Source organism: Podarcis erhardii (assembly GCF_964252035.2).
Source record: "Podarcis erhardii genome assembly, chromosome: 2".
NCBI classification, from domain to species: domain Eukaryota; kingdom Metazoa; phylum Chordata; class Lepidosauria; order Squamata; family Lacertidae; genus Podarcis; species Podarcis erhardii.
In genome coordinates this window covers 6,840,688-6,859,451 of record NC_138498.1, presented here as the reverse complement: position 1 = coordinate 6,859,451, position 18,764 = coordinate 6,840,688, and the positions used below count along the sequence as shown (strand labels likewise).

At 44.2% G+C, this 18,764-nt stretch overlaps 1 protein-coding gene across 1 annotated transcript; it reads right to left on the bottom strand.

Annotated features, from left to right (window-relative positions):
- Positions 1-224: 224 nt before the first annotated feature.
- LOC309331930 (keratin, type II cytoskeletal 7-like) lies at positions 225-11,734 on the bottom strand. The gene is made up of 9 exons (XM_081844497.1): positions 10,989-11,734; positions 8,297-8,514; positions 7,874-7,934; positions 6,433-6,528; positions 5,605-5,769; positions 4,574-4,699; positions 2,325-2,545; positions 1,558-1,589; positions 225-1,466 (listed from the first exon to the last, which is right to left on the bottom strand). The coding sequence occupies exons 1-9, from the start codon at positions 11,610-11,612 to the stop codon at positions 1,039-1,041; spliced, it is 1,971 nt and encodes a 656-aa protein (XP_081700623.1). The 5' UTR covers positions 11,613-11,734; the 3' UTR covers positions 225-1,038.
- Between the last annotated feature and the right edge of the window lie 7,030 nt (positions 11,735-18,764).

The following is an 18,764-nucleotide window of genomic DNA, read 5'->3' as shown; positions in this document are numbered from 1 at the left end:
TTATAACTTGCATTTGGAGACCCTTTTCTTAACTTCTTGCCATATATTTGTATAGTGGCAGTGCTGTTTTTTACAACCCACTTTAGATCAGGCCATGACCACCAAGCTGTGGCCCCAATCTACTAGCTAAAAACTGACAGTGTACAAGATCCCTCCAAAGTTGTTTTAGCCTTAAATGAAATGAAATGTACCAATAAGTAAATAATAATAATCAAGACCACATATGACTTGACTGCAGTTTATTGAAAATGGCCACCTCCCAACAACATGGGAAGCAAACCATGGGAAATAAAGACAGGTGCAATGTAATTCACAAAACTGACACAAGATTGTACTTTTGATAATGAGATAGCTTTTCCAATGACACCATTATAGTAAATGATTGTTTACTCAGTGTTGTACAGGACCTTGTTGCTCTGGAGCCACAATCAGGCCGCCTGATCATTGATTAAATCATGACTTTGATTCAAGGGAGGAAATGATCTATTTTCTTTTCTCTTTCTATGCAGATAAGAGCAATCGTGACTTAGCATTATCAATGTTGGCTGGTCCAACATCAGCACATAGTCAAATACAGTAGGGACAAATTATGTCTTTTGGGAAGCAAGGAACTACAACAACACCTGGAGAGAACAACCAACTGGAAGAAGCCACAAGTAAGAGAAGGAAAGGCCACTTCAATACAGAATGCCATGAACTGGCAGCCACCATAAAAAGCCAAAAAATGTACAGCATACTCTGAAAGAAACACACTCCTCCCCTTCCCCCTTCCAGCTCCTCTCTGCTAACTGATATCCTAAAATGCAACACCATCAGCATATTTCATTAGCATTCTCTACCAGCTATCTTCCACCATTGTACAACTAAGCAACAGGTGACAGAAGCAAGATGGAAGATGGTAAGGTTAATGGTGCTTTCTTGGGGAGCAAAATAGATACAACATTATGTTTTAAAGGACACAGTTTGTTCTTTTCTGTATTACCAGGGTGGGGTTGAAGGTGTTGCGCTGATGCCACAAGAAGGGACCAGCTGGGACATTTAATGCCTTCCGCCTTTGATGGATGAGCTGCTTGTGGTGGTTCTCCTAATGATCGTGCTAGAGCCGGAACCAGAACCTTGAGAGTATCCACCACCGCCTATGCAGGAGCCTCCAGAGCCTCCTCCTCCTATGATTCCACCTCCGTAACCCCCGCTTCCACTGCCATAACCTCCGCTTCCACCGCCATAGCCACAACTTCCACCGCCCATTCCTCCCCCTACGATGCTGCCGCCACTAATGCCGCCGCCCATGCTACCAACGCTAATGCCGCCGCCACTCATGCCGCCACCACCGCCAATTCCGCCCATGCCGCCGCCCATGCCGCCGCCAATTCCGCCCATGCTGCCGCCCATGCCGCCGCCAATTCCGCCCATGCCGCCGCCGCCAATTCCTCCCATGCCGCCGCCATATTGGGAACTCCTCACAGCTGCAAAGGAAACACAGGTTCAGTACATACACTTTCATGTTGAAAATAATTCATGTTTGAAACAGTGAAGGTGAACATGGAAGCTACTTACACACATGGACTTGGGATCCTTGGCCACACAGCCTGTTTAGGAATAAGAAAAATTGGTCACAAAATGAAACAAAACCTTCTTTTCGCTACAAGTATGATCACTTAATCCAGGCTTCCTCAACCTCGGCCCTCTGGATGTTTTGAGACTACAATTCCCATCATCCCTGACCTCTGGTCCTGCTAGCGAAGGATCATGGGAGTTGTAGGCCAAAAACATCTGGAGGGCCAAGTTTGAGGAAGCCTGACTTAATAGGCAGAGTGGTTTCTGCAGATAATAGTAGTCCTGTCTAGCATCTGTGAGTCATAGAATTACTAGGCCCGACTTACAAGTGACCCCAAAAGCCATGTAGTCCTATGCCCATTTTACAAGGCTAGACCTTCCATCCTCTAACTCCTGCCCCCCAAATTCCCTCCTGCAAATCAATCCATATAATCCGGCCCAATGAGAAACAAGCAGAGAAGGCAGAGTGCTACACAATGTCATCAAAATAAGTAAAGGAAAGCACACAATACACCAAGGAGGCATAACAAATTAACAAAACAAAACAAACAATAAAACCACCAAGGACATTCCTTCTGGAGCCATAACAAATTTGCTCCCCATAGTTTGGATGTCCAATATGCCACTAAGCATTCTATGAATGTTCAAATATTTGCAGAATCCTCCCTGAACCCACAATATAGGCAGATGCTGCTTGCAGACACTTGGTCCAGTTAACCTACAAAGAGAAAAAATTCCCTCTGTGGAAGGTTGCAATAGTCACCCACCTGCTCTCTTCTCCTTCCAGCAGTTTCCTGTACATGGCAATCTCAATGTCCAGAGCAAGCTTGACGTTCAGCAGTTCTTGGTACTCTTTCAATAGGCGAGCCAACTCTTCCTTGTCCTTTGTCAGGGCACATTCCAATTCTTCCAGTTTCTGCCTAGCATCCCGGAGGGCCAACTCGCCACGCTCCTCAGCTTCAGCAATGGCTGACTGCAGCTGAGCACACTGCAAGACAAGAAGAAGGGAAAAATAAAAACTTTTCTGTTTCCACTATGACTGAGACCTTGGGGTGGACTTTTTGGAATCCCAGCCTTCCTTGTTGCTTTGTTTACCTACCCAGCTATTTAACAAGCCTCCCAGGCAGGGATTGCATCAGAAGCCCAGGTTTTTCTGACAGCTGTTCAGTCCAATCTCTGAATATCTGTCTCATTATTCCTGTCTATCACCTGAAACCCTGAATTTAGGAACAAAGGCTGGGAACAGACTGATCCTTCCCTGATCTGAGCACCCATCAGGCATAATTGTTTCCAGGTCAAAGAATGGGATTTATAGGCCAGCCTGGACCCATAGTGCCAAGGGATATGGCCATGTTAATGATCTTAGAAAAAGAAAGATGATGAGGCTCAAAATGCATAGGAGCCTTTGTCACTGCCCTGAAAGATGCATTCAAGATGCCATGAGCATCCTTTCCCAACCTGTTGCCCACCAGATGTTGCTGGACTGGCCATTGGCCATGCTGAATGAAACTGATGAGAGTTGGAGTCCAATGACATCTGGAGGAGGGACTTCTTGTGAGCGCTCACTGGGGACCAACACTTTGCCTGAACTGAGCCATCTCTTTCAAGTCTGAATCCTGATGTTCCAAACAGGTTCAGAGGCTGAATCCAGGTAAGCCTGGGATCAAGTTCAGCTCTCCCAACACATGTCTTTTCTACTTATTGGTATGTTAGATGTCATTATTTAATGGAGAAAATTAAGCAATATTTGGGGTCTTTTGGTAAGTCTACCTCCAGGTGCTTTTTCCAGTCTTCCAGTACTAAGGTATCTCAGCTGACACTTGGCACCTTAGCACATTTCCACAGAAGAGTGGCAGCTTCTAGCACCAGTTGATGTGTGAGAGACTGAGAACTCTCTGTAGAATGTGGAGCAACACTTCTCACATTATGGTGCACATTAAGGCAGCAGCTTGGAGAGGGCACCACACAGAGGCTATTCCAAGTGGCCTCCATGTGGCCAATATGAATGTGCTGATCCCTCATTGCTAACATTCATGCATCTTGAATTAGAGTATCATGAGTCCATTGCTGAGCAACAGTTGTAAGCCAAGGTCCTCCCCAGAAAGGAGCTCTTCCTCTCCAAGGCATGTGTACGGGTGCAGTGGAGCAGAGTTTCTGCCAGATTCCTTTTAGGCAGGAGACAAGACTCAGAACAGAACGACTGCTGCTGCCTGCACAATCCACTAAGTGATGAGTCAGCATCCCTTCTCGCTCAGATGTTTAAAGCTCAGAAACATAGGAAACTCCCTTATACAAACTCAGATCATTTGATCATCTAGGTCAGTATTGCTTACACAAGCCTTCCCTAACATGGTTTAGATTACAGTTCCCATTATCCACAACCATTAGCTATGCTGGCTTGGGTTTATGGGAATTGTAGTCCAGAAGGATGCCAGGCTGGTCCAAATTGACTGACTGCAGCTCCCCAAGATTTACAGATAAGACTTGGTTTAAAGCCAAAACGTTTCCACCCTAAAAGCCTCCCATGTTCACATTGCAACATGATGTCCCTTGAACCACCCAGGCTTCTCAGGGAAATGTAACTTCAATCACTGTCACACCTGAATTTACATACAGGCAATGCAATTTGCATTGTGTGCTTGCCTGATCTGATGCAACGGTTGAACAAAGCCACCGCCATCCTTAATAGATTGCAGAGTGTTGAGAGATTGGAAGGGCAATTCAAAAAGAGAATAATGGGCATCAGGCATCTTCCAGAGATAAATGTATGAAGTTGCTGAGTCAGAATACCATCAATTTCAAGAGAGGCATTTGGTCGCTTCCAAGGTCTAAGACAACAAGTAATACTTAGACCTGGAATTATCGAGGATTGGACTAGGAGCTTCCACAAGCTATCATTGAGCTAAAGCCCATCTGATAGCTAAGATGAGCTTTACACCCATGTGGTGTGATGTGGACCTCCTGAAAAAGAAGACACTTTTCAGCCTTTGCCCAAATGGAATGTTCATTGCCATACCTGCTTCTTGACACGGTCAATCTCCCCACGCAGTCTCTGAATGTTCCTAGTCAGCTCTTGAATCTCATGTCTGGTGTTAGTCAGGCTGTCCCCATGTCTTCCAGCTGTGTTTTGCAGAGCTTCATACTGTTGGGCAGAAACAGTGTTGTGTTTAAGAAACAAAGCAAAAGTTCCTCCAGCAATGTTCTAATCATGGATACCATCCTAAGGTCCCTCTGCCACAATACATTAGCTTCAAGCACAGGGGTCATGCAGGGGCAGATCTGGGTACTATGGTGCCCTGTGCAAGGCCAAAATTTGGTGCCCCCTTCAGTCTTTGCAGTTCCTTTCCAAAGGCAGGTGAGAAGGTGCCCATCCAAAGGTCCCACTACCACAACACATTAGCCCCAAGCACAGGGAGGACCATGCAGAGGCAGATTTGGGTACTATGGTGCCCTGTGCGAGGCCAGAATTTGGTGCCCCCTTCATTCCTTGCAGTGCCTTTCCAAAGGTAGGCAAGGAGGTGCCCTGCTTTGGGAAGGAAGTGTGAGGGCTCTGGCAGGATCCCAGGGTCCTCGTACCTCCTTCCCAAAATCATGAAGGTGCTAACTCGATAAACTCTATGACCCTGTCTGAGCCTCGTGACTCCTTCCTAAAGCCCAGTACCCCTTTGTCTCAGCACTCAGCACAGGCACACTGCTCACACAGCCCTAAATCCATCCCTGGTTCATGATGGAAGCAGCAAACTACAGAGAACTTCTCACTATGCTACAAGCCTATGTTGATATCATTACACCAGTTTGACTATCATGGCTTCATCAAAGGACTAGGAATTGTGGCTGCCATTTTAAATGTCATGGCTTCCCCCACCTCCAAATAATATTGTAGTTTGGCTAAGGAGCTAAGAATTCTCGGTTCGAGATTTACAGTGACTTTCCTTCCTTCGCAGGGGTCCCATGGAAAAAGTGATCTGCCCTCAGGTCCCTTGCAATAGAAAGAAAACCCAGGAAACCACAAGGCATGTCAGGTTTCCTCTGTGCTTGATTCCTTACCTGGCTATGGTACCAACTTTCAGCCTCAGCTCTGCTGCTCCGGGCAATCTCTTCATATTGATTTCGTACTTCATCAATGATGCCTTCCAAGTTGAAGTGGCTGCTGTTATCCATACTCACCACCACAGAGGTGTCATGACCACCCATCTGGACCTGAGACAGTTCCTGTTAAAGGACCAAAAAGCCATCAATCAGCAAGACTTGCAATCTGCCTCATTTCTGCCATTTCTCCCCTGATTCACCACTCATGGAAAAAAACCCAATTAATATCAATTATGTTTGAACTAATTAATATAAATTATGTCTCCACAAGCATGATTTTGATGTGTCTGGGTTGTAATTGCTTTCGTGCTTTTTCATAGCTTTCACTTTTTTAAAAAGAATGCAAGTTTCTAGATCTCAGAGAGGAAAAGGGGGGGAAAAGAAACTTGAAACTTGCCATGCTGTTACACTGATTAAGTTTTTTGTTTCAGGTGCAGGGCATAGAGCAATCCAACCTAAGGTGAACACAGATATCCCCATCCCAGTTTAATTGTGGTGGCTGGGAGGAAGTTCAGCACAGTCAAGGAAAGTACAGAATCACTAGGATGGTGTGAGGCTTCTGGGGCTATCCATCTTAGTCCTTTAGTCCTCTGTGACTATCACATACTTTCCTCTGGTTCCTTGCATCCCTCCCTCAAAACTATGCAGAGTGGTAAGTAACATTCCCATGTATGCCTTCATCTATTTTAAGGAGAGGGAATTCAGTTCCTTTGAATGTGGGTTCAATGGGTGATGGAAGAGGAGAGAGTATTCTTAGCTAGCAGATGGAATGGATAGATTCCTTACCTGTTGAAAGATACGTCTAAGGAATTCGATCTGCTCAGCTAGAGCACCCACTTTGGCTTCCAAGTCAGTCTTGGTCATGTAGGCACAATCCACATCCTAGAAGAGAGATTATGGGGAATGCAAACTTTAAAGCTTCACAGAGTGTTATCACTGACTGAGGCACAACATACAAGAGTTTAGGCATGTCCACATAGATAACATTTTATTCTCCATTCCTGTTGGGATGTTTAGCTGTGATGACTCAACAGGGACTCTGCTTCCCATATGAAGACATAATTAAAGGCAGGGTGTTCCTAGCATGCACAGATTTCTTTCCCTCTTCACCAAGAAACCTCAGGAATTCCCCACACATTTGGCCGAAGGGGGAAAGGGCTTCTGGGTCAGAGGGTGGGGCTGCCAAGCAGGCTTAATCCAACAGTTCCTCTCAATTTATTAATGAAACAATGTATTTTTAAACAAATTACTCTGGATGCATAGCAAGCAGCAGTTTAATCTACGCTGCCATGTTTTGCAGTGTGCCCCTGCAATTTCTATGATTGCCCTTTTGAACTGTTATAGATCCAGTATAATTTGCTACTATGAGCTCTCCAGTGAGAGCTAAAGATGAGTGATAGGTGTCTTGTGGGGTTCAGCTGTTCTCCAAAAGGCCATTAAACAGGTTTGCAGGCCCAAGAGAACCAGAGGTGGTGCAGTAGTTAAAGTATCAGATCAGGACCTGGGAGAAAAGGTTTCCAATCCACACTGGGTGCTGGGTGACCTTGGACCAGTCACAGATTCTCAGTCTAACCTACCTCACAGGGATACTGTGAGGATAAAATGGGGAAGGGGGAAGCGCATTTGCCAACTTGTGCTAACATGTCAGGGAGAAGCAGTGGCGTAGCGTGGGGGTGCAGGGGGGGCCGTCCGCACCGGGCGCAACATCTGGGGGGGGGGCGCGCTCGCGCTTGCGCTCGCAGCTCTCTGCCCCCTGCTAAAATCCACAGGGGCACAAATTACTTGCCTTGCCCCGGGTGCTGACAACCCACGCTACGCCACTGGGGAGAAGGCCTATACAGACACTTCGGGTTACACATTTTCAGGTTATGGACGCACTGAAACCTGGAAGTACCAGAACGGGTTACTTCCTGGTTTCAGCGCTCGCGCATGCGCAGAAACACTAGATCATGATTTGTGCATGTGCAGAAACGCCAGATTACATTTCACATGTGTGCAGATGCGGCGCAGCGGGTTGAGAATGCTGCGGGTTGTGAATGTGCCTCCCACACGGATCACGTTCGCAACCCGAGGTTCCACTGTACTTGTAGCCTTGACTTCCCCCTGACATATGGGAGAAAACAACATTTCTATGCAATGGCTTGAAAACATTCTGATGCCTGATTCAATTCTATCCCACCACGATGCCTTCTCTGTTTACAGTATGCTGCCAAGCGCCACTTCTCACCTTTTTCAGCACCACAAATTCATTCTCAGCAGATGTGCGCCTGCTGATCTCTTCTTCATACCTGTTTAAACCAGAAAAAGAGGTCACAATGAGCTCACTGAGATAGACAACTGCAAGTGTATAAGATGCCAAGGTATTAAAATAAACCACAAAAGCTGAACATTGCAAATCCCCCAGAGAAACACACACACACACACACACACACACACACACACACACAGCTACTCAGATTAGTGTTTCCAACCTTCTGTTGTACTGCAGAAGGTTGTAGTGCAGAGTGCAACCTGCACTCATTTGGAATGCCCTGGAGCTGAGGACAATTTCATTATTCTGAACCAAAGTCACTTAATGATTAATGGCAGATTTCCCCCTGAAGCACAAATAGTGGTGACGAAGCACCTTTCATTTTTGGTTGTTCCTTACTTGTTCTTGTAGTCTTCTACAAGGTGCTGCATGTTCTGAAGTTCTGATGCCAGCTGTGACTTCTGCATACGGATTCGTTCAATTTGGCTTCTCAGGCCGTTGATGAATTGCTGGAACTCACTATCCAGGTTCTGCTGTGGGCCTCGGCCCTGGGTTTGCTGCTGTAAGATCTGCCATTTGGTTTGCAGAACCTTGTTTTGTTGCTCTAGGAACCGGACCTGAAACCCAAGAAATGGAAGATGTATAAGACATTGAAGAGATTCGGCATCATAGCACATTGGAGATGGGTGCTAACAGCAAAGTCCATTCTTTCACATGTTACTGGATCCACATGAAGCCAACCTGGCTAAGCCCCAAATTACACTCTGCTTCCCCTGCTTGTTGTTACTCTGAATTAATAATTGCAGAATTGGAAACACTCGCAATTTTCAGTTTCTGGGGGCCAGTGGAACCTTACCATTTCCTTAGAACTATGCTTTGTGGTTCTCATAGCAGGGCCACAGATCAGTGCCTGCTCCCCAAGTGATGACACAACATAAGAAACTGGGATGAAAGGTCATTTTTATGGTGACCGTAAAATGTAGCTGTGCGGTAATAAACCAGTGTTGGCACTGTAAACTACAGTTGCTTCTATCTGGGCAACACCACCCTGGCTTGAGGTAGCAACCCACCAGAGTGGATCAGCTCTTGCCACAGCCACAATGCCCTAAAGGCAGCCTGAGGAGTCCATACTTGCTCTCTGGTCTGCATTCACCAGTAAGAGGACCACCTAGACTGAGTTCCGCGTCCTCCCACATCATCTCAAACTTTCAAGAAGTAATAGCTCAGTATAGAGCATCTGCTTTGCATGCAAAAGATCCCTGTCATCTCCAGGTAAGACTAGGTGAGAATCCTTTCTGAATACCTAGAGAGTCTCAGCCAGTCAGTGTGGACAATACTGAGTGTGATGGATCAATGGTCTGACTCAATGCAAGGCAGTTTCCTATATTCCTTCACCCCACATGCCTCAAGGTGCTCACCAAATATTCTACACTTATGTCCACCATACCCACCCTTAAACTGACCAGAAAGCAAATCAGCCACAAGAGAATCACACCAAAAAAGAGATACGACAGTGATGGAAAAGATGTGCTCAAAGATAAATCCTATTCTGACTACACAAATAACAGGCCACCATAGCCCTGGCTATCAGCCCCAGGATGACTAGGTAGGTGGGTAGCTGTACCAAAGGGATAGAAGAGTTCCAGGCAGTGTTGCCTTATGTAGGGTCATATGAAGGGTCATTCCTGAGTTATAGTGAAGATGTAGCATGCTACCCTCTTCATTCAATCCAGAAGCAGCAGGGACCGACCACCCCCGATCAATGTCGGGGAAATGACATTGCATGTGAGACAGTCAAAAGTTGCCATCTGTAATTAATGTATATCAGGTAGGAGGACTGGGGAGACCCCTACTTGAGACCCTGGAGAGCCTAAGCCAATCAAAATAGACAACGCTAGGCCAGATAGACCAGTGGTCTGAGTCAGCAGCAGCTTCATATGACATATATTAGGACTGAAGTTGATGGACTGCAACTCCCACCATCCCTCGCACTAGCCATGCTAGCTGGGGCTGATAGGAGATGAAGTCTAATATCATCAGAAGGGCACCAGGTTCCCCTGACAAATACGAAAAAGCTACTTTAGTTTTAACAGCCATGCAACTCACAGCTGAGAAATTTTGCTAGTCATACCAAAAGATTTTTTGCTTCCTTAGAATCCTTGCTTTGGGTTATATCCAGTGCTAGTCCTACTCAGAATAGATCCATTGAATTTAATGGACCTAAGTTAGTCATATCCATTGACTTAAATGGATCTACTCTGAGCAGGAATATCACTGGATACAATCCAATGTTTCAGCAGAGGAGGTTCCCGAAATCCCTTTGAATTTTGCTTGAAGCCAAGTTTCAGGCAACGTCAATTTTAAATGGCATGTTGTCCTGTGTGTCAAGCCTCAATGCATCCCATTGGGCCAATTCTGCACACTTCCTTGGGCAGCTCTTAACACTTAGTTAAACTTTTTCCATTCCATATGTCTTGTGAAACCATATACATCCATGTACCTGTAACACACACATTTCTCCCAATGAATCTCACTTGTGTCTTAGCAACACCAAGAAAAAGTAGCAACATACTATTGCTATCCGGGAGTCTCTTGGTGAATCTGCTGGTTAATGCAAAGACTCCAGACATCTGCTTCTGCTTAATTTTCTTAATATTGGGTGGGTGGGAGGAACAGAGCAAATGTTCTTCCCTTTGTTTCATGCCACAAACATATTCAACACCCTGATCATCTGCCATTGCAAATGGCCTTAACTGACATTAATGGCTTGTAAACAGTTAACCAGGAGGCTGTTACAGATATTGTGATATATAGGTATCACTGCCCTGAGTGATACATATGCATGTAGAAGGGTAGGATATAAATGCTGGTATAAATGCATAAAGCAAAGAACTCATAATTTCAGAATTTAAGTAAAATATTCCGTGGCAATTAAATCCCATCTAATCCCTAATGTAAACCTCAAAATTCAAGCTTCCATATTTTCAGACGTTACTCAACTGTTCATAGCAAAAATTAACTGCATTTTCCCAGACAACACGCATTATGTGAAATCAGTCAGACTGCATCACTTCCTTTTCTGGCAGCTTACCTTGTCAATGAAGCTAGCAAATTGATTGTTGAGACTCTTGATTTGTTCTTTCTCCTGATTTTTCACTTGCTGGATCTGGGGGTCAATATCTACACGAACTGGTCTCAGAAGGCTTGGGTCTATTTGGACACTGCCAATGCCTCCACCACTAACACCAGGGCCAATTCCCCCACCGAAAGGACCACCGCCCATTCCTCCACCACCATAACCACCACCGAAAGGACCACCGCCCATTCCTCCGCCACCATAACCACCACCCATTCCTCCGCCACCATAACCGCCGCCCATTCCTCCACCACCATAACCACCACCCATTCCTCCACCACCATAGCCGCCGCCCATTCCTCCGCCACCATAACCACCGCCTATTCCTCCACCACAGATCCCACCACCATAGCCGCCACCCATTCCACCGCCATAGCCATAGCCTCGTCCATAGGAAATTCTTGTTCCTCTACTGCCATAGTTATGGAGGCTCCTGCTGCCATACTGGCCTCTTATGCCTCCACCATATCCCTGGCATGATGAAGAATAGCCAATTCTACTTCCTCCTCCTCCACCACCGCCGATAACAGAAGTTGAGCTGTAGCCTCTGCGGCTCACTTTGCTGGTTTTGACAGACATCACTGTGACAGAGTTGAACGAGGAGCAGAGAAAATGATCAAGCCCAGAGGTTGCAATGCAAAAAAAGGAGATGAAGAGATGTGCAGAGCCCAAGGGAAGCAAATCCCTCTGGATCCGGAGTTGGGAAGAGCCTCCCTTATATCTGCTTTAGGGAGGAGCTGGGCTTGAGTTTGCATGGGCGGGAAGAAGGATATCATTGCATTGTGCTCATGAACTTGGTGTGGTTGACAGATCTTCATCTTCAATTTTCCAAACACTGACCCTACCCATTAGCACACCCCTTCACTGCCAAAGGAAGAGAAGGCGATGATGATGACCAATGATGGCACAATGTCTTTGCAGTGACTAAGATACTTTAAGCTTGATTATTTTGTCTGGGGAGTAGGCTCTTTAATTGACACAGTGCATCACTCTTAATTCTCAATGGAGGTCCTATCTATCAGTATCTTCATCTGCATTTCTAATTGCAAAGCTCCATGGCAGGCAGCCGCTTTGCAGCATGCAAAGCATTAGCACGCCTTTCACAATCCCCAAAAGCACGCCCGCAATTACACCCTAAATCTGCCTCTATGTGGAAAATTGCCTTTGGCTCCCTAAGAGCAGTTTCTCAACTTGAAGTTCACGGAGGATCTTCATCACCTTGGTAAACAAAATGCTTTGTCAGAGCAGATCTGTCTGGGCTCTTCTCGCATGGGCATCCCTAAAACTCCTTGGGACAGCAGCAGTTCCTTTACTCCAAGAAGCTAGCAACAACACTGAATAAATCTTAAGACGGGCAACACCAGCTAAAAGAGAATGGAGATCACATGCTGATGATCAAATGATGGACATCCATGGAGGACACTTCTCTTTTTACTTTGGATGGTGGGCATAAGGAAACAAAGAGGCGACTGAGGCATGCAACCCTCTGCTTTGGTGGAGATGGTAGATTGTGGATGGCAAAGCTCAAGAAGAACGGATGGGCTAAAACAGCAGAAGGGAAAGGATCAACTGTTCTGCAGGACCTTCGAGATGGCCTGATTAATTGCAGCATGAACTTCCATGCAATAAGAACAAAACTGTTTCTACTTCTTCTCTCTGTCTGTCTCTGTCTCCTTCTAGGTCACATGTAGGAATCCCATAAGATACACGCTGTGCTCAGCCAATTTACTGTATAGACTTTAGAATCTGAGTTAGCTTGTTTCATAAAATTTATATGCCACTTGATTGTGGGGAAAACCAAGCAAACAATTTTTTAAAAAAGTTTTTTAAAGATACATATAAATGAATGTATATGTGTCACAGAGAGAAAAAAGAGAAGCAGTCAAACGTGTGAAGGTAGATTAGAAAGATTGGATGGGTCATTGATGGAGAGATGGGCAAACAATTGTGAAACAGATTGGATGGTAAACTTCGAGCTTAAAGAAATTGCTATTCAGGCCACCTGAAAATGGGACCTAGCAGTCACCTAGCTGCTTATGAAGCAAAGGCAACATTGTGAAGAAAGTCATTGTGAAATGTACTTTTTATTATTATTATGAAATGCATTCATCACGCAGGAGCTAAGCTGTAACAAGCTGAGTTATCGTTTTTCAAAGACATGAGCCATGTCTTCATCTTCCTTTTCCTTTTTACTAACCTCCATTAAATATACAAATTAAAATTTGCTGTGACTTTGCCAGACATTATTTATTAGGTAATAATGATTGAATTCACCAAATAGCATTTTTGCTATAACTCCCCTCCCACTAATAATAATAATAATAATAATAATAATAATAATAATGCAGATTTAAGAAAATAACCATTTTTAAATATTGTTCTTTTAAAAAGAAAGAAATAATTTCTTGGCATTATTTTCTATTGAACCAATCAGACTCTTTGAAGCCTTGTTTGTACATGAATAAACAGGTCAGTGCTTCTTCTCTGTCCTTGATGATTAATACACCCATCCATTTCTTGCAGATGCACATATAATACCTTCATTTGCATTCCCTTCTTGTGTATTTCAATATCATGGGCAATGCCTCTAGAGGTGCCCTTTCCATCTGCATAGGAGCTCTATGGAACCTGGCACATATGGGGTGCTCTGCCTGGGAAGATAAATGTCACATTTCCAAGAACAGGAGAGTATTTGGAGCACTAAAAGGAGTTGAAACACCTCTCCAATTTGTGCTAAACATACGTAATATTCTGCATCTGGGCATACAGGAGCATTTTCGTGTTAGGTAGATAAGGTGTGTACATTGTTGTTGGTTTTTGGGGGGGAGGTGTAGAAAGCTGAGTGGTAGTCAACTAAGTGTTACTCAGAGTAGACCCACTGAAATGAATAGACTTAACTTGATCATGTTCACTAATTTCAGTGTGTCCACTCTGTGTAAAACCTAGTCAAATACTACCCACTTTGTTCAGCAATACAGTATATCTCAAGGAAGCAATAACAAACACAGTCTGCATGCAATCAATCCTATTACTAAACCGTGTAAGCAATTATATGTTGTTTGATTCCTTTCAGTGCCCTAAGATATCTTTTAAATAATATTTATTCCAATTTTAAAGATTACAAAAAAGACAACCAAGAAAAAAAAGGAAAAAAGAAAAAGGAAAAAAAGAAAAACAGATCAAACCTTCCCACAACTCATTTTTCGTTTGCTTATTTCCTTGACCTCCTCACACCTCCCTTTTTTGTATTCTAGTTCAATTAGATATTTCAGCAAATCCTTTCCATCTTAGTTTTTATCCTAATAATTTATCTTAACATACTGTAATTTTACACTCTCTTCTTTCACCAATTAACTATCTATTTTTACTTAATCCTTTATATCATTTCTGCTAAGACCACATAACTTCATTCCAACATCCTTCTAACATTCCTTAATTTTACAATATTTCTGTAAATAAACTTTAAATTTCTTCCAATCTTCTTCCACCAACTCTTCTCCTTGGTCTCGGATTCTGCCAGTCATTTCCGCCAGTTCCATATACAGTGGTACCTCGCAAGACGAATGCCTCGCTAGACGAAAAACGCGCAAGACGAAAGGGTTTTCCGTTTCTTGAGACGAATTTCCCCATGGGCTTGCTTCACAAGACGAAAACGTCTTGCGGGTTTGCTTCCTTTTTCTTAAAGCCGTTAATACCCAGGGAATCCGCGCTCCGCAAGACGAAAAAATCGCAAGGCGAAGCAACTGGCGGAACGAATTCATTTCGTCTTGCGAGGCACCACTGTAGTCCATCACCTTCATCTGCCATTCTTCCCGGGTGGGTAAATCTTGTGTCTTCCAGTACTTTGCAATAAGTATTCTTGCTGCTGTTGTGGCATACATAAAGAAAGTTCTATCCTTCTTTCAGTGCTCTAAGATAGCATCCTTGTGCAACAGAGAGCTAATAAAGTGTCATTTTTTTAAAAAAAGGTTATTTTGGGGGTTGTAGACCATGTTAATCCTACTCAGAGATTTTATTACAATCAAGAAGTATATACATTTCATAAAATGAATAAATAAAATGTTTAACGCAAGGCCTTTAATTTCTATAGGTCTACTATGATTGGGTTAGCATTGAGGAGTAGGAAGGGGGAGCGATCCACCCCAGGTGTCGTCTCTGAGGGGGGCGACAAAAAGGCACATTGCGGGGGGCTCACCCCCCCCGCACAGCGGATCACCCCACCCCACCCCACCCCGGTGCACGGCATGGCCATTGCTCCAGGCGCCCATGCAGCTAACTCCGCCAGTGCTAGTCCTGCCCTCTTCTCATTGGGTCCCATGCCTTTCTTTTTAGATTGTGAGCCTGCACAGAGAAATCAGAATTCCCCCTCGATTTTTTGTACCACATCAATACTTAAGTGCTTTTGAAAATACACAATAAATTGATTGTGGAAATGATGGTGATGAATCAGAAATTACAACAGAAAGAATCCCGATTTCCTGACTAAGAATGACTTCCTCCGGTTTCTATGATGTGTGTAGGTTATCTATTTCCTTTTGGATTGTAAAAATGTCTATAGCTGAATTCTTCATTCCTCTTGTGCTTCAACGTACTGCCACAAAATTGCCACACTTTCCATATGTCTCACTCCTCTAATCCATACAACATTAGTTAATTTGATCAGGAGACCACCCACATCCCAGGCTGTACATAACCTGTCCATAATAATGATCACATATTTGCATTTTCCAATCCCAGGGCAATGGCTGTCCTTGAAGCTCTTAATAAGTGAGAAAATCTTTCCAAGTTATCTCACATCCTCAAGTATACTGTAGTCAAAAGGAAGGAAGGAAGGAAGGAAGGAAGGAAGGAAGGAAGGAAGGAAGGAAGGAAGGAAGGAAGGACACTGGGAGTAGTCCATTTGGTATCCTGTATCCAATAATATCTTCCACTTCAATTTCCAACAGATTATTTGTTTGGGGGCATTCCCATTCCCAAAATTTGTGTACAGTGGTACCTCGGGTTAAGAACTTAACCAGCCAGGAGCTACTGACAGCATCTTGACATCCATTGAGCCTCTTCAAATGGGGAAGTAATGGGGGCATCTTTTCCTCCGTTTCCAATGGTTGGAGAATATATATATATATATGTGTGTGTGTGTGTGTGTGTGTGTGTGTGTGTGGTTTTAAAATTTGACTTCAGGAAATGGGCAAAAGCACACAGAGCTTTCCTCTACCTTCATTTCTGCCCTGACAGTTCAAGACCAGCAGGACACAGAATGCAATGGATGAGCCACCTCCATATTCCCCTCCCTGACCTTAGGACTGCAGCTATATTTAGCTACCTGAACTCAACCTGAGTCTCCTGTTTTCAAAGCCATCTTGTTTTAATTGGATTGTTTTATTGTGGGCATTAATTATGGATACTTATATTTTGATATTTTAATGAGATAGTTTTATTGTGTATTTTAATTATGGATGTTTACAGTGAGTTTTAATGTCTGTATAATGGGTTTCTAGACTGACAGCCCTATCCACAGGCTCCAGGGAACATGCGGAGAACCCTTAGCTCATATCAGCAGCAGAAGTTTCCCATGTGCTTTCTTCTTTCTTTGGCGATCCCTCGTAGCCAAGTAATATTGTCTTCCATAAACATGGTTTTAACAATGAGTCTGTAAGTGACTGTGGAGGCCAATTCCGGATCCACACGTCCTTCCACAGTGGGGACAATTGTTTCCAGGCAGGAGTTGATCATGGTGTGGATTTGCCAATCGTGCCTTCCTCTTAGCACGTTTCTCCCTTTCGTCCTGAGTTTGAGTGTCTTCAAAACCAATGACACCTTTGGTAAAGGTACACTTAGGGCTCAGCCACACTTCTGGAAAACCTCTCAGGCCCATGATTTTGTGGTGCAGGACAAGCAGAAATATGGTTGAGCCCTTAGTTCTGCAAATGCAGCTCTTGTGTATATGAGGAGGACTGAGGGAGCCCCTGTTCCCTTAATACACATACACTTACCATTATTTTCATAGGACACCATCCTATTTTTCCCCTAACATGGGAATGGCATTGTCCCAGTGACAATGCTGGCACACCCAACTACAGATGCAAAAAAAACCTAACAACAACCAAGAACATGTAAGTGATTCACTAATTTTAAAAAAACAAACAAACAGCAACACTCATTTCCCAGGCACTGTACCTTAGAGAACACGGAAGGTGTTAAGTCAGCAAGAACCCTATATCAAAAGAAGCCAATGAATCAACTTAGAGATAATATGTCTCTTGCATCACTGGAGGTAACTCCAGACAACTCCAGATTTTATTATGATTATCAGCCTTAAGACTCAACCTTGATTTGGATGTTTTGTACCAACCAGTGGAAGAATTGGTAGTATACAAATGCAGATCTACAAGGAGGACATGGAAAGTAACATGCTACTTCTGCAAACAAGAGAGAGAGAGAGAGAGAGAGAGAGAGAGAGAGAGAGAGAGAGAGAGAACTTCTTAGTATATTCCCATTCTTGCCCCCAGCCCCTCCTTTTCTTCCTTGTTTCCTAAGAAAACTGTAATTCAGACCTTGTGAGTTCACTTAAGGACAACTCAGCCTTCAGCCTCCCTCCCCCTTCTCAATTAGAGAGGCCTTCATTAAGAGCCTTCATTAAGAGCCCTGTAAATGCTGTAAATAAATCAGTTAACCTGGTAACACCTATCCTAAAAGGTAAAGGTAAAGGACCCCTGACAGTTAAGTCCAGTTGTGGCCGATTCTGGGGTTGCAGCGTTCATCTCGCTTTACTGGCCGAGGGGGCCGACGTTTGTCCGCAGACGGTTTTTCCAGGTCATGTGGACAGCATGACTAAACCGCTTCTGGAGAAACCAGAGCAGCGCACAGAAACGCCGTTTACCTTCCCCGGGAGCGGTACTTATTTATCTACTTGCACTTTGATGTGCTTTCGAACTGCTAGGTTGGCAGGAGCTGGGACCGAGCAACAGCCACTCACCCTGTCATGGGGATTCGAACCGCCAACCTTCCGATCGGCAAGCCCAGGGCTCAGTGGTTTAACCCACAGCGCATCCCTAACACCTATCCTATGTGCAGCTAAATGCAATAGATGACCTTCAAAGTACAAAAGGCCATCTAGTTTAGTTTAGTTTAGTTTAGTTTAGTTTTTAGTTTAGTTTAGTTTACTTTAGTTTAGTTTAGTGTTTCCATAGCTCAAAGGCACTGCAAAAAGCTACACAATGTTCTGCATCCCAGCAATTAAGTAGGCTGAGAAGCCTTTCTTCTCTCTCTCATCAAACCTAGGGCTTCAAGTTGTCCAGAGACAGATAAGGCTTCTTAGAAAGTGACAAAACTTCATATTTAGTACTCAAAGATATAGAATGGCTTCCGCCACTCTTCCCTCCCTGTGTCCCCTCTGATGTCCCCCAAACAATTTTTGGGGTCAGGAGAATCCCCAGAACAATGTGAGGGGAGGAAAGGGGGATAATTCCATCTGTCAAACTGCAATGTTTGCGCTGACACAATGTTCAGTGCAGTATGACATTGAATTCCGCATACACTGTCTTGAAAAATGGAGACTCTGTTTTTCAGCCTTCAAGATTAATTAGCCAATGATTGACCTTTCCACCTGTTTTCCAAAGCCAATGTACATGTGAAAGTTGCAAATGGGGCCATCAATTCAACCCCACTCCTCCATTGTTGCTCACGTGGGAGAAAATGAAGAAGACCCATAATCTTATCACAACTAGTGTA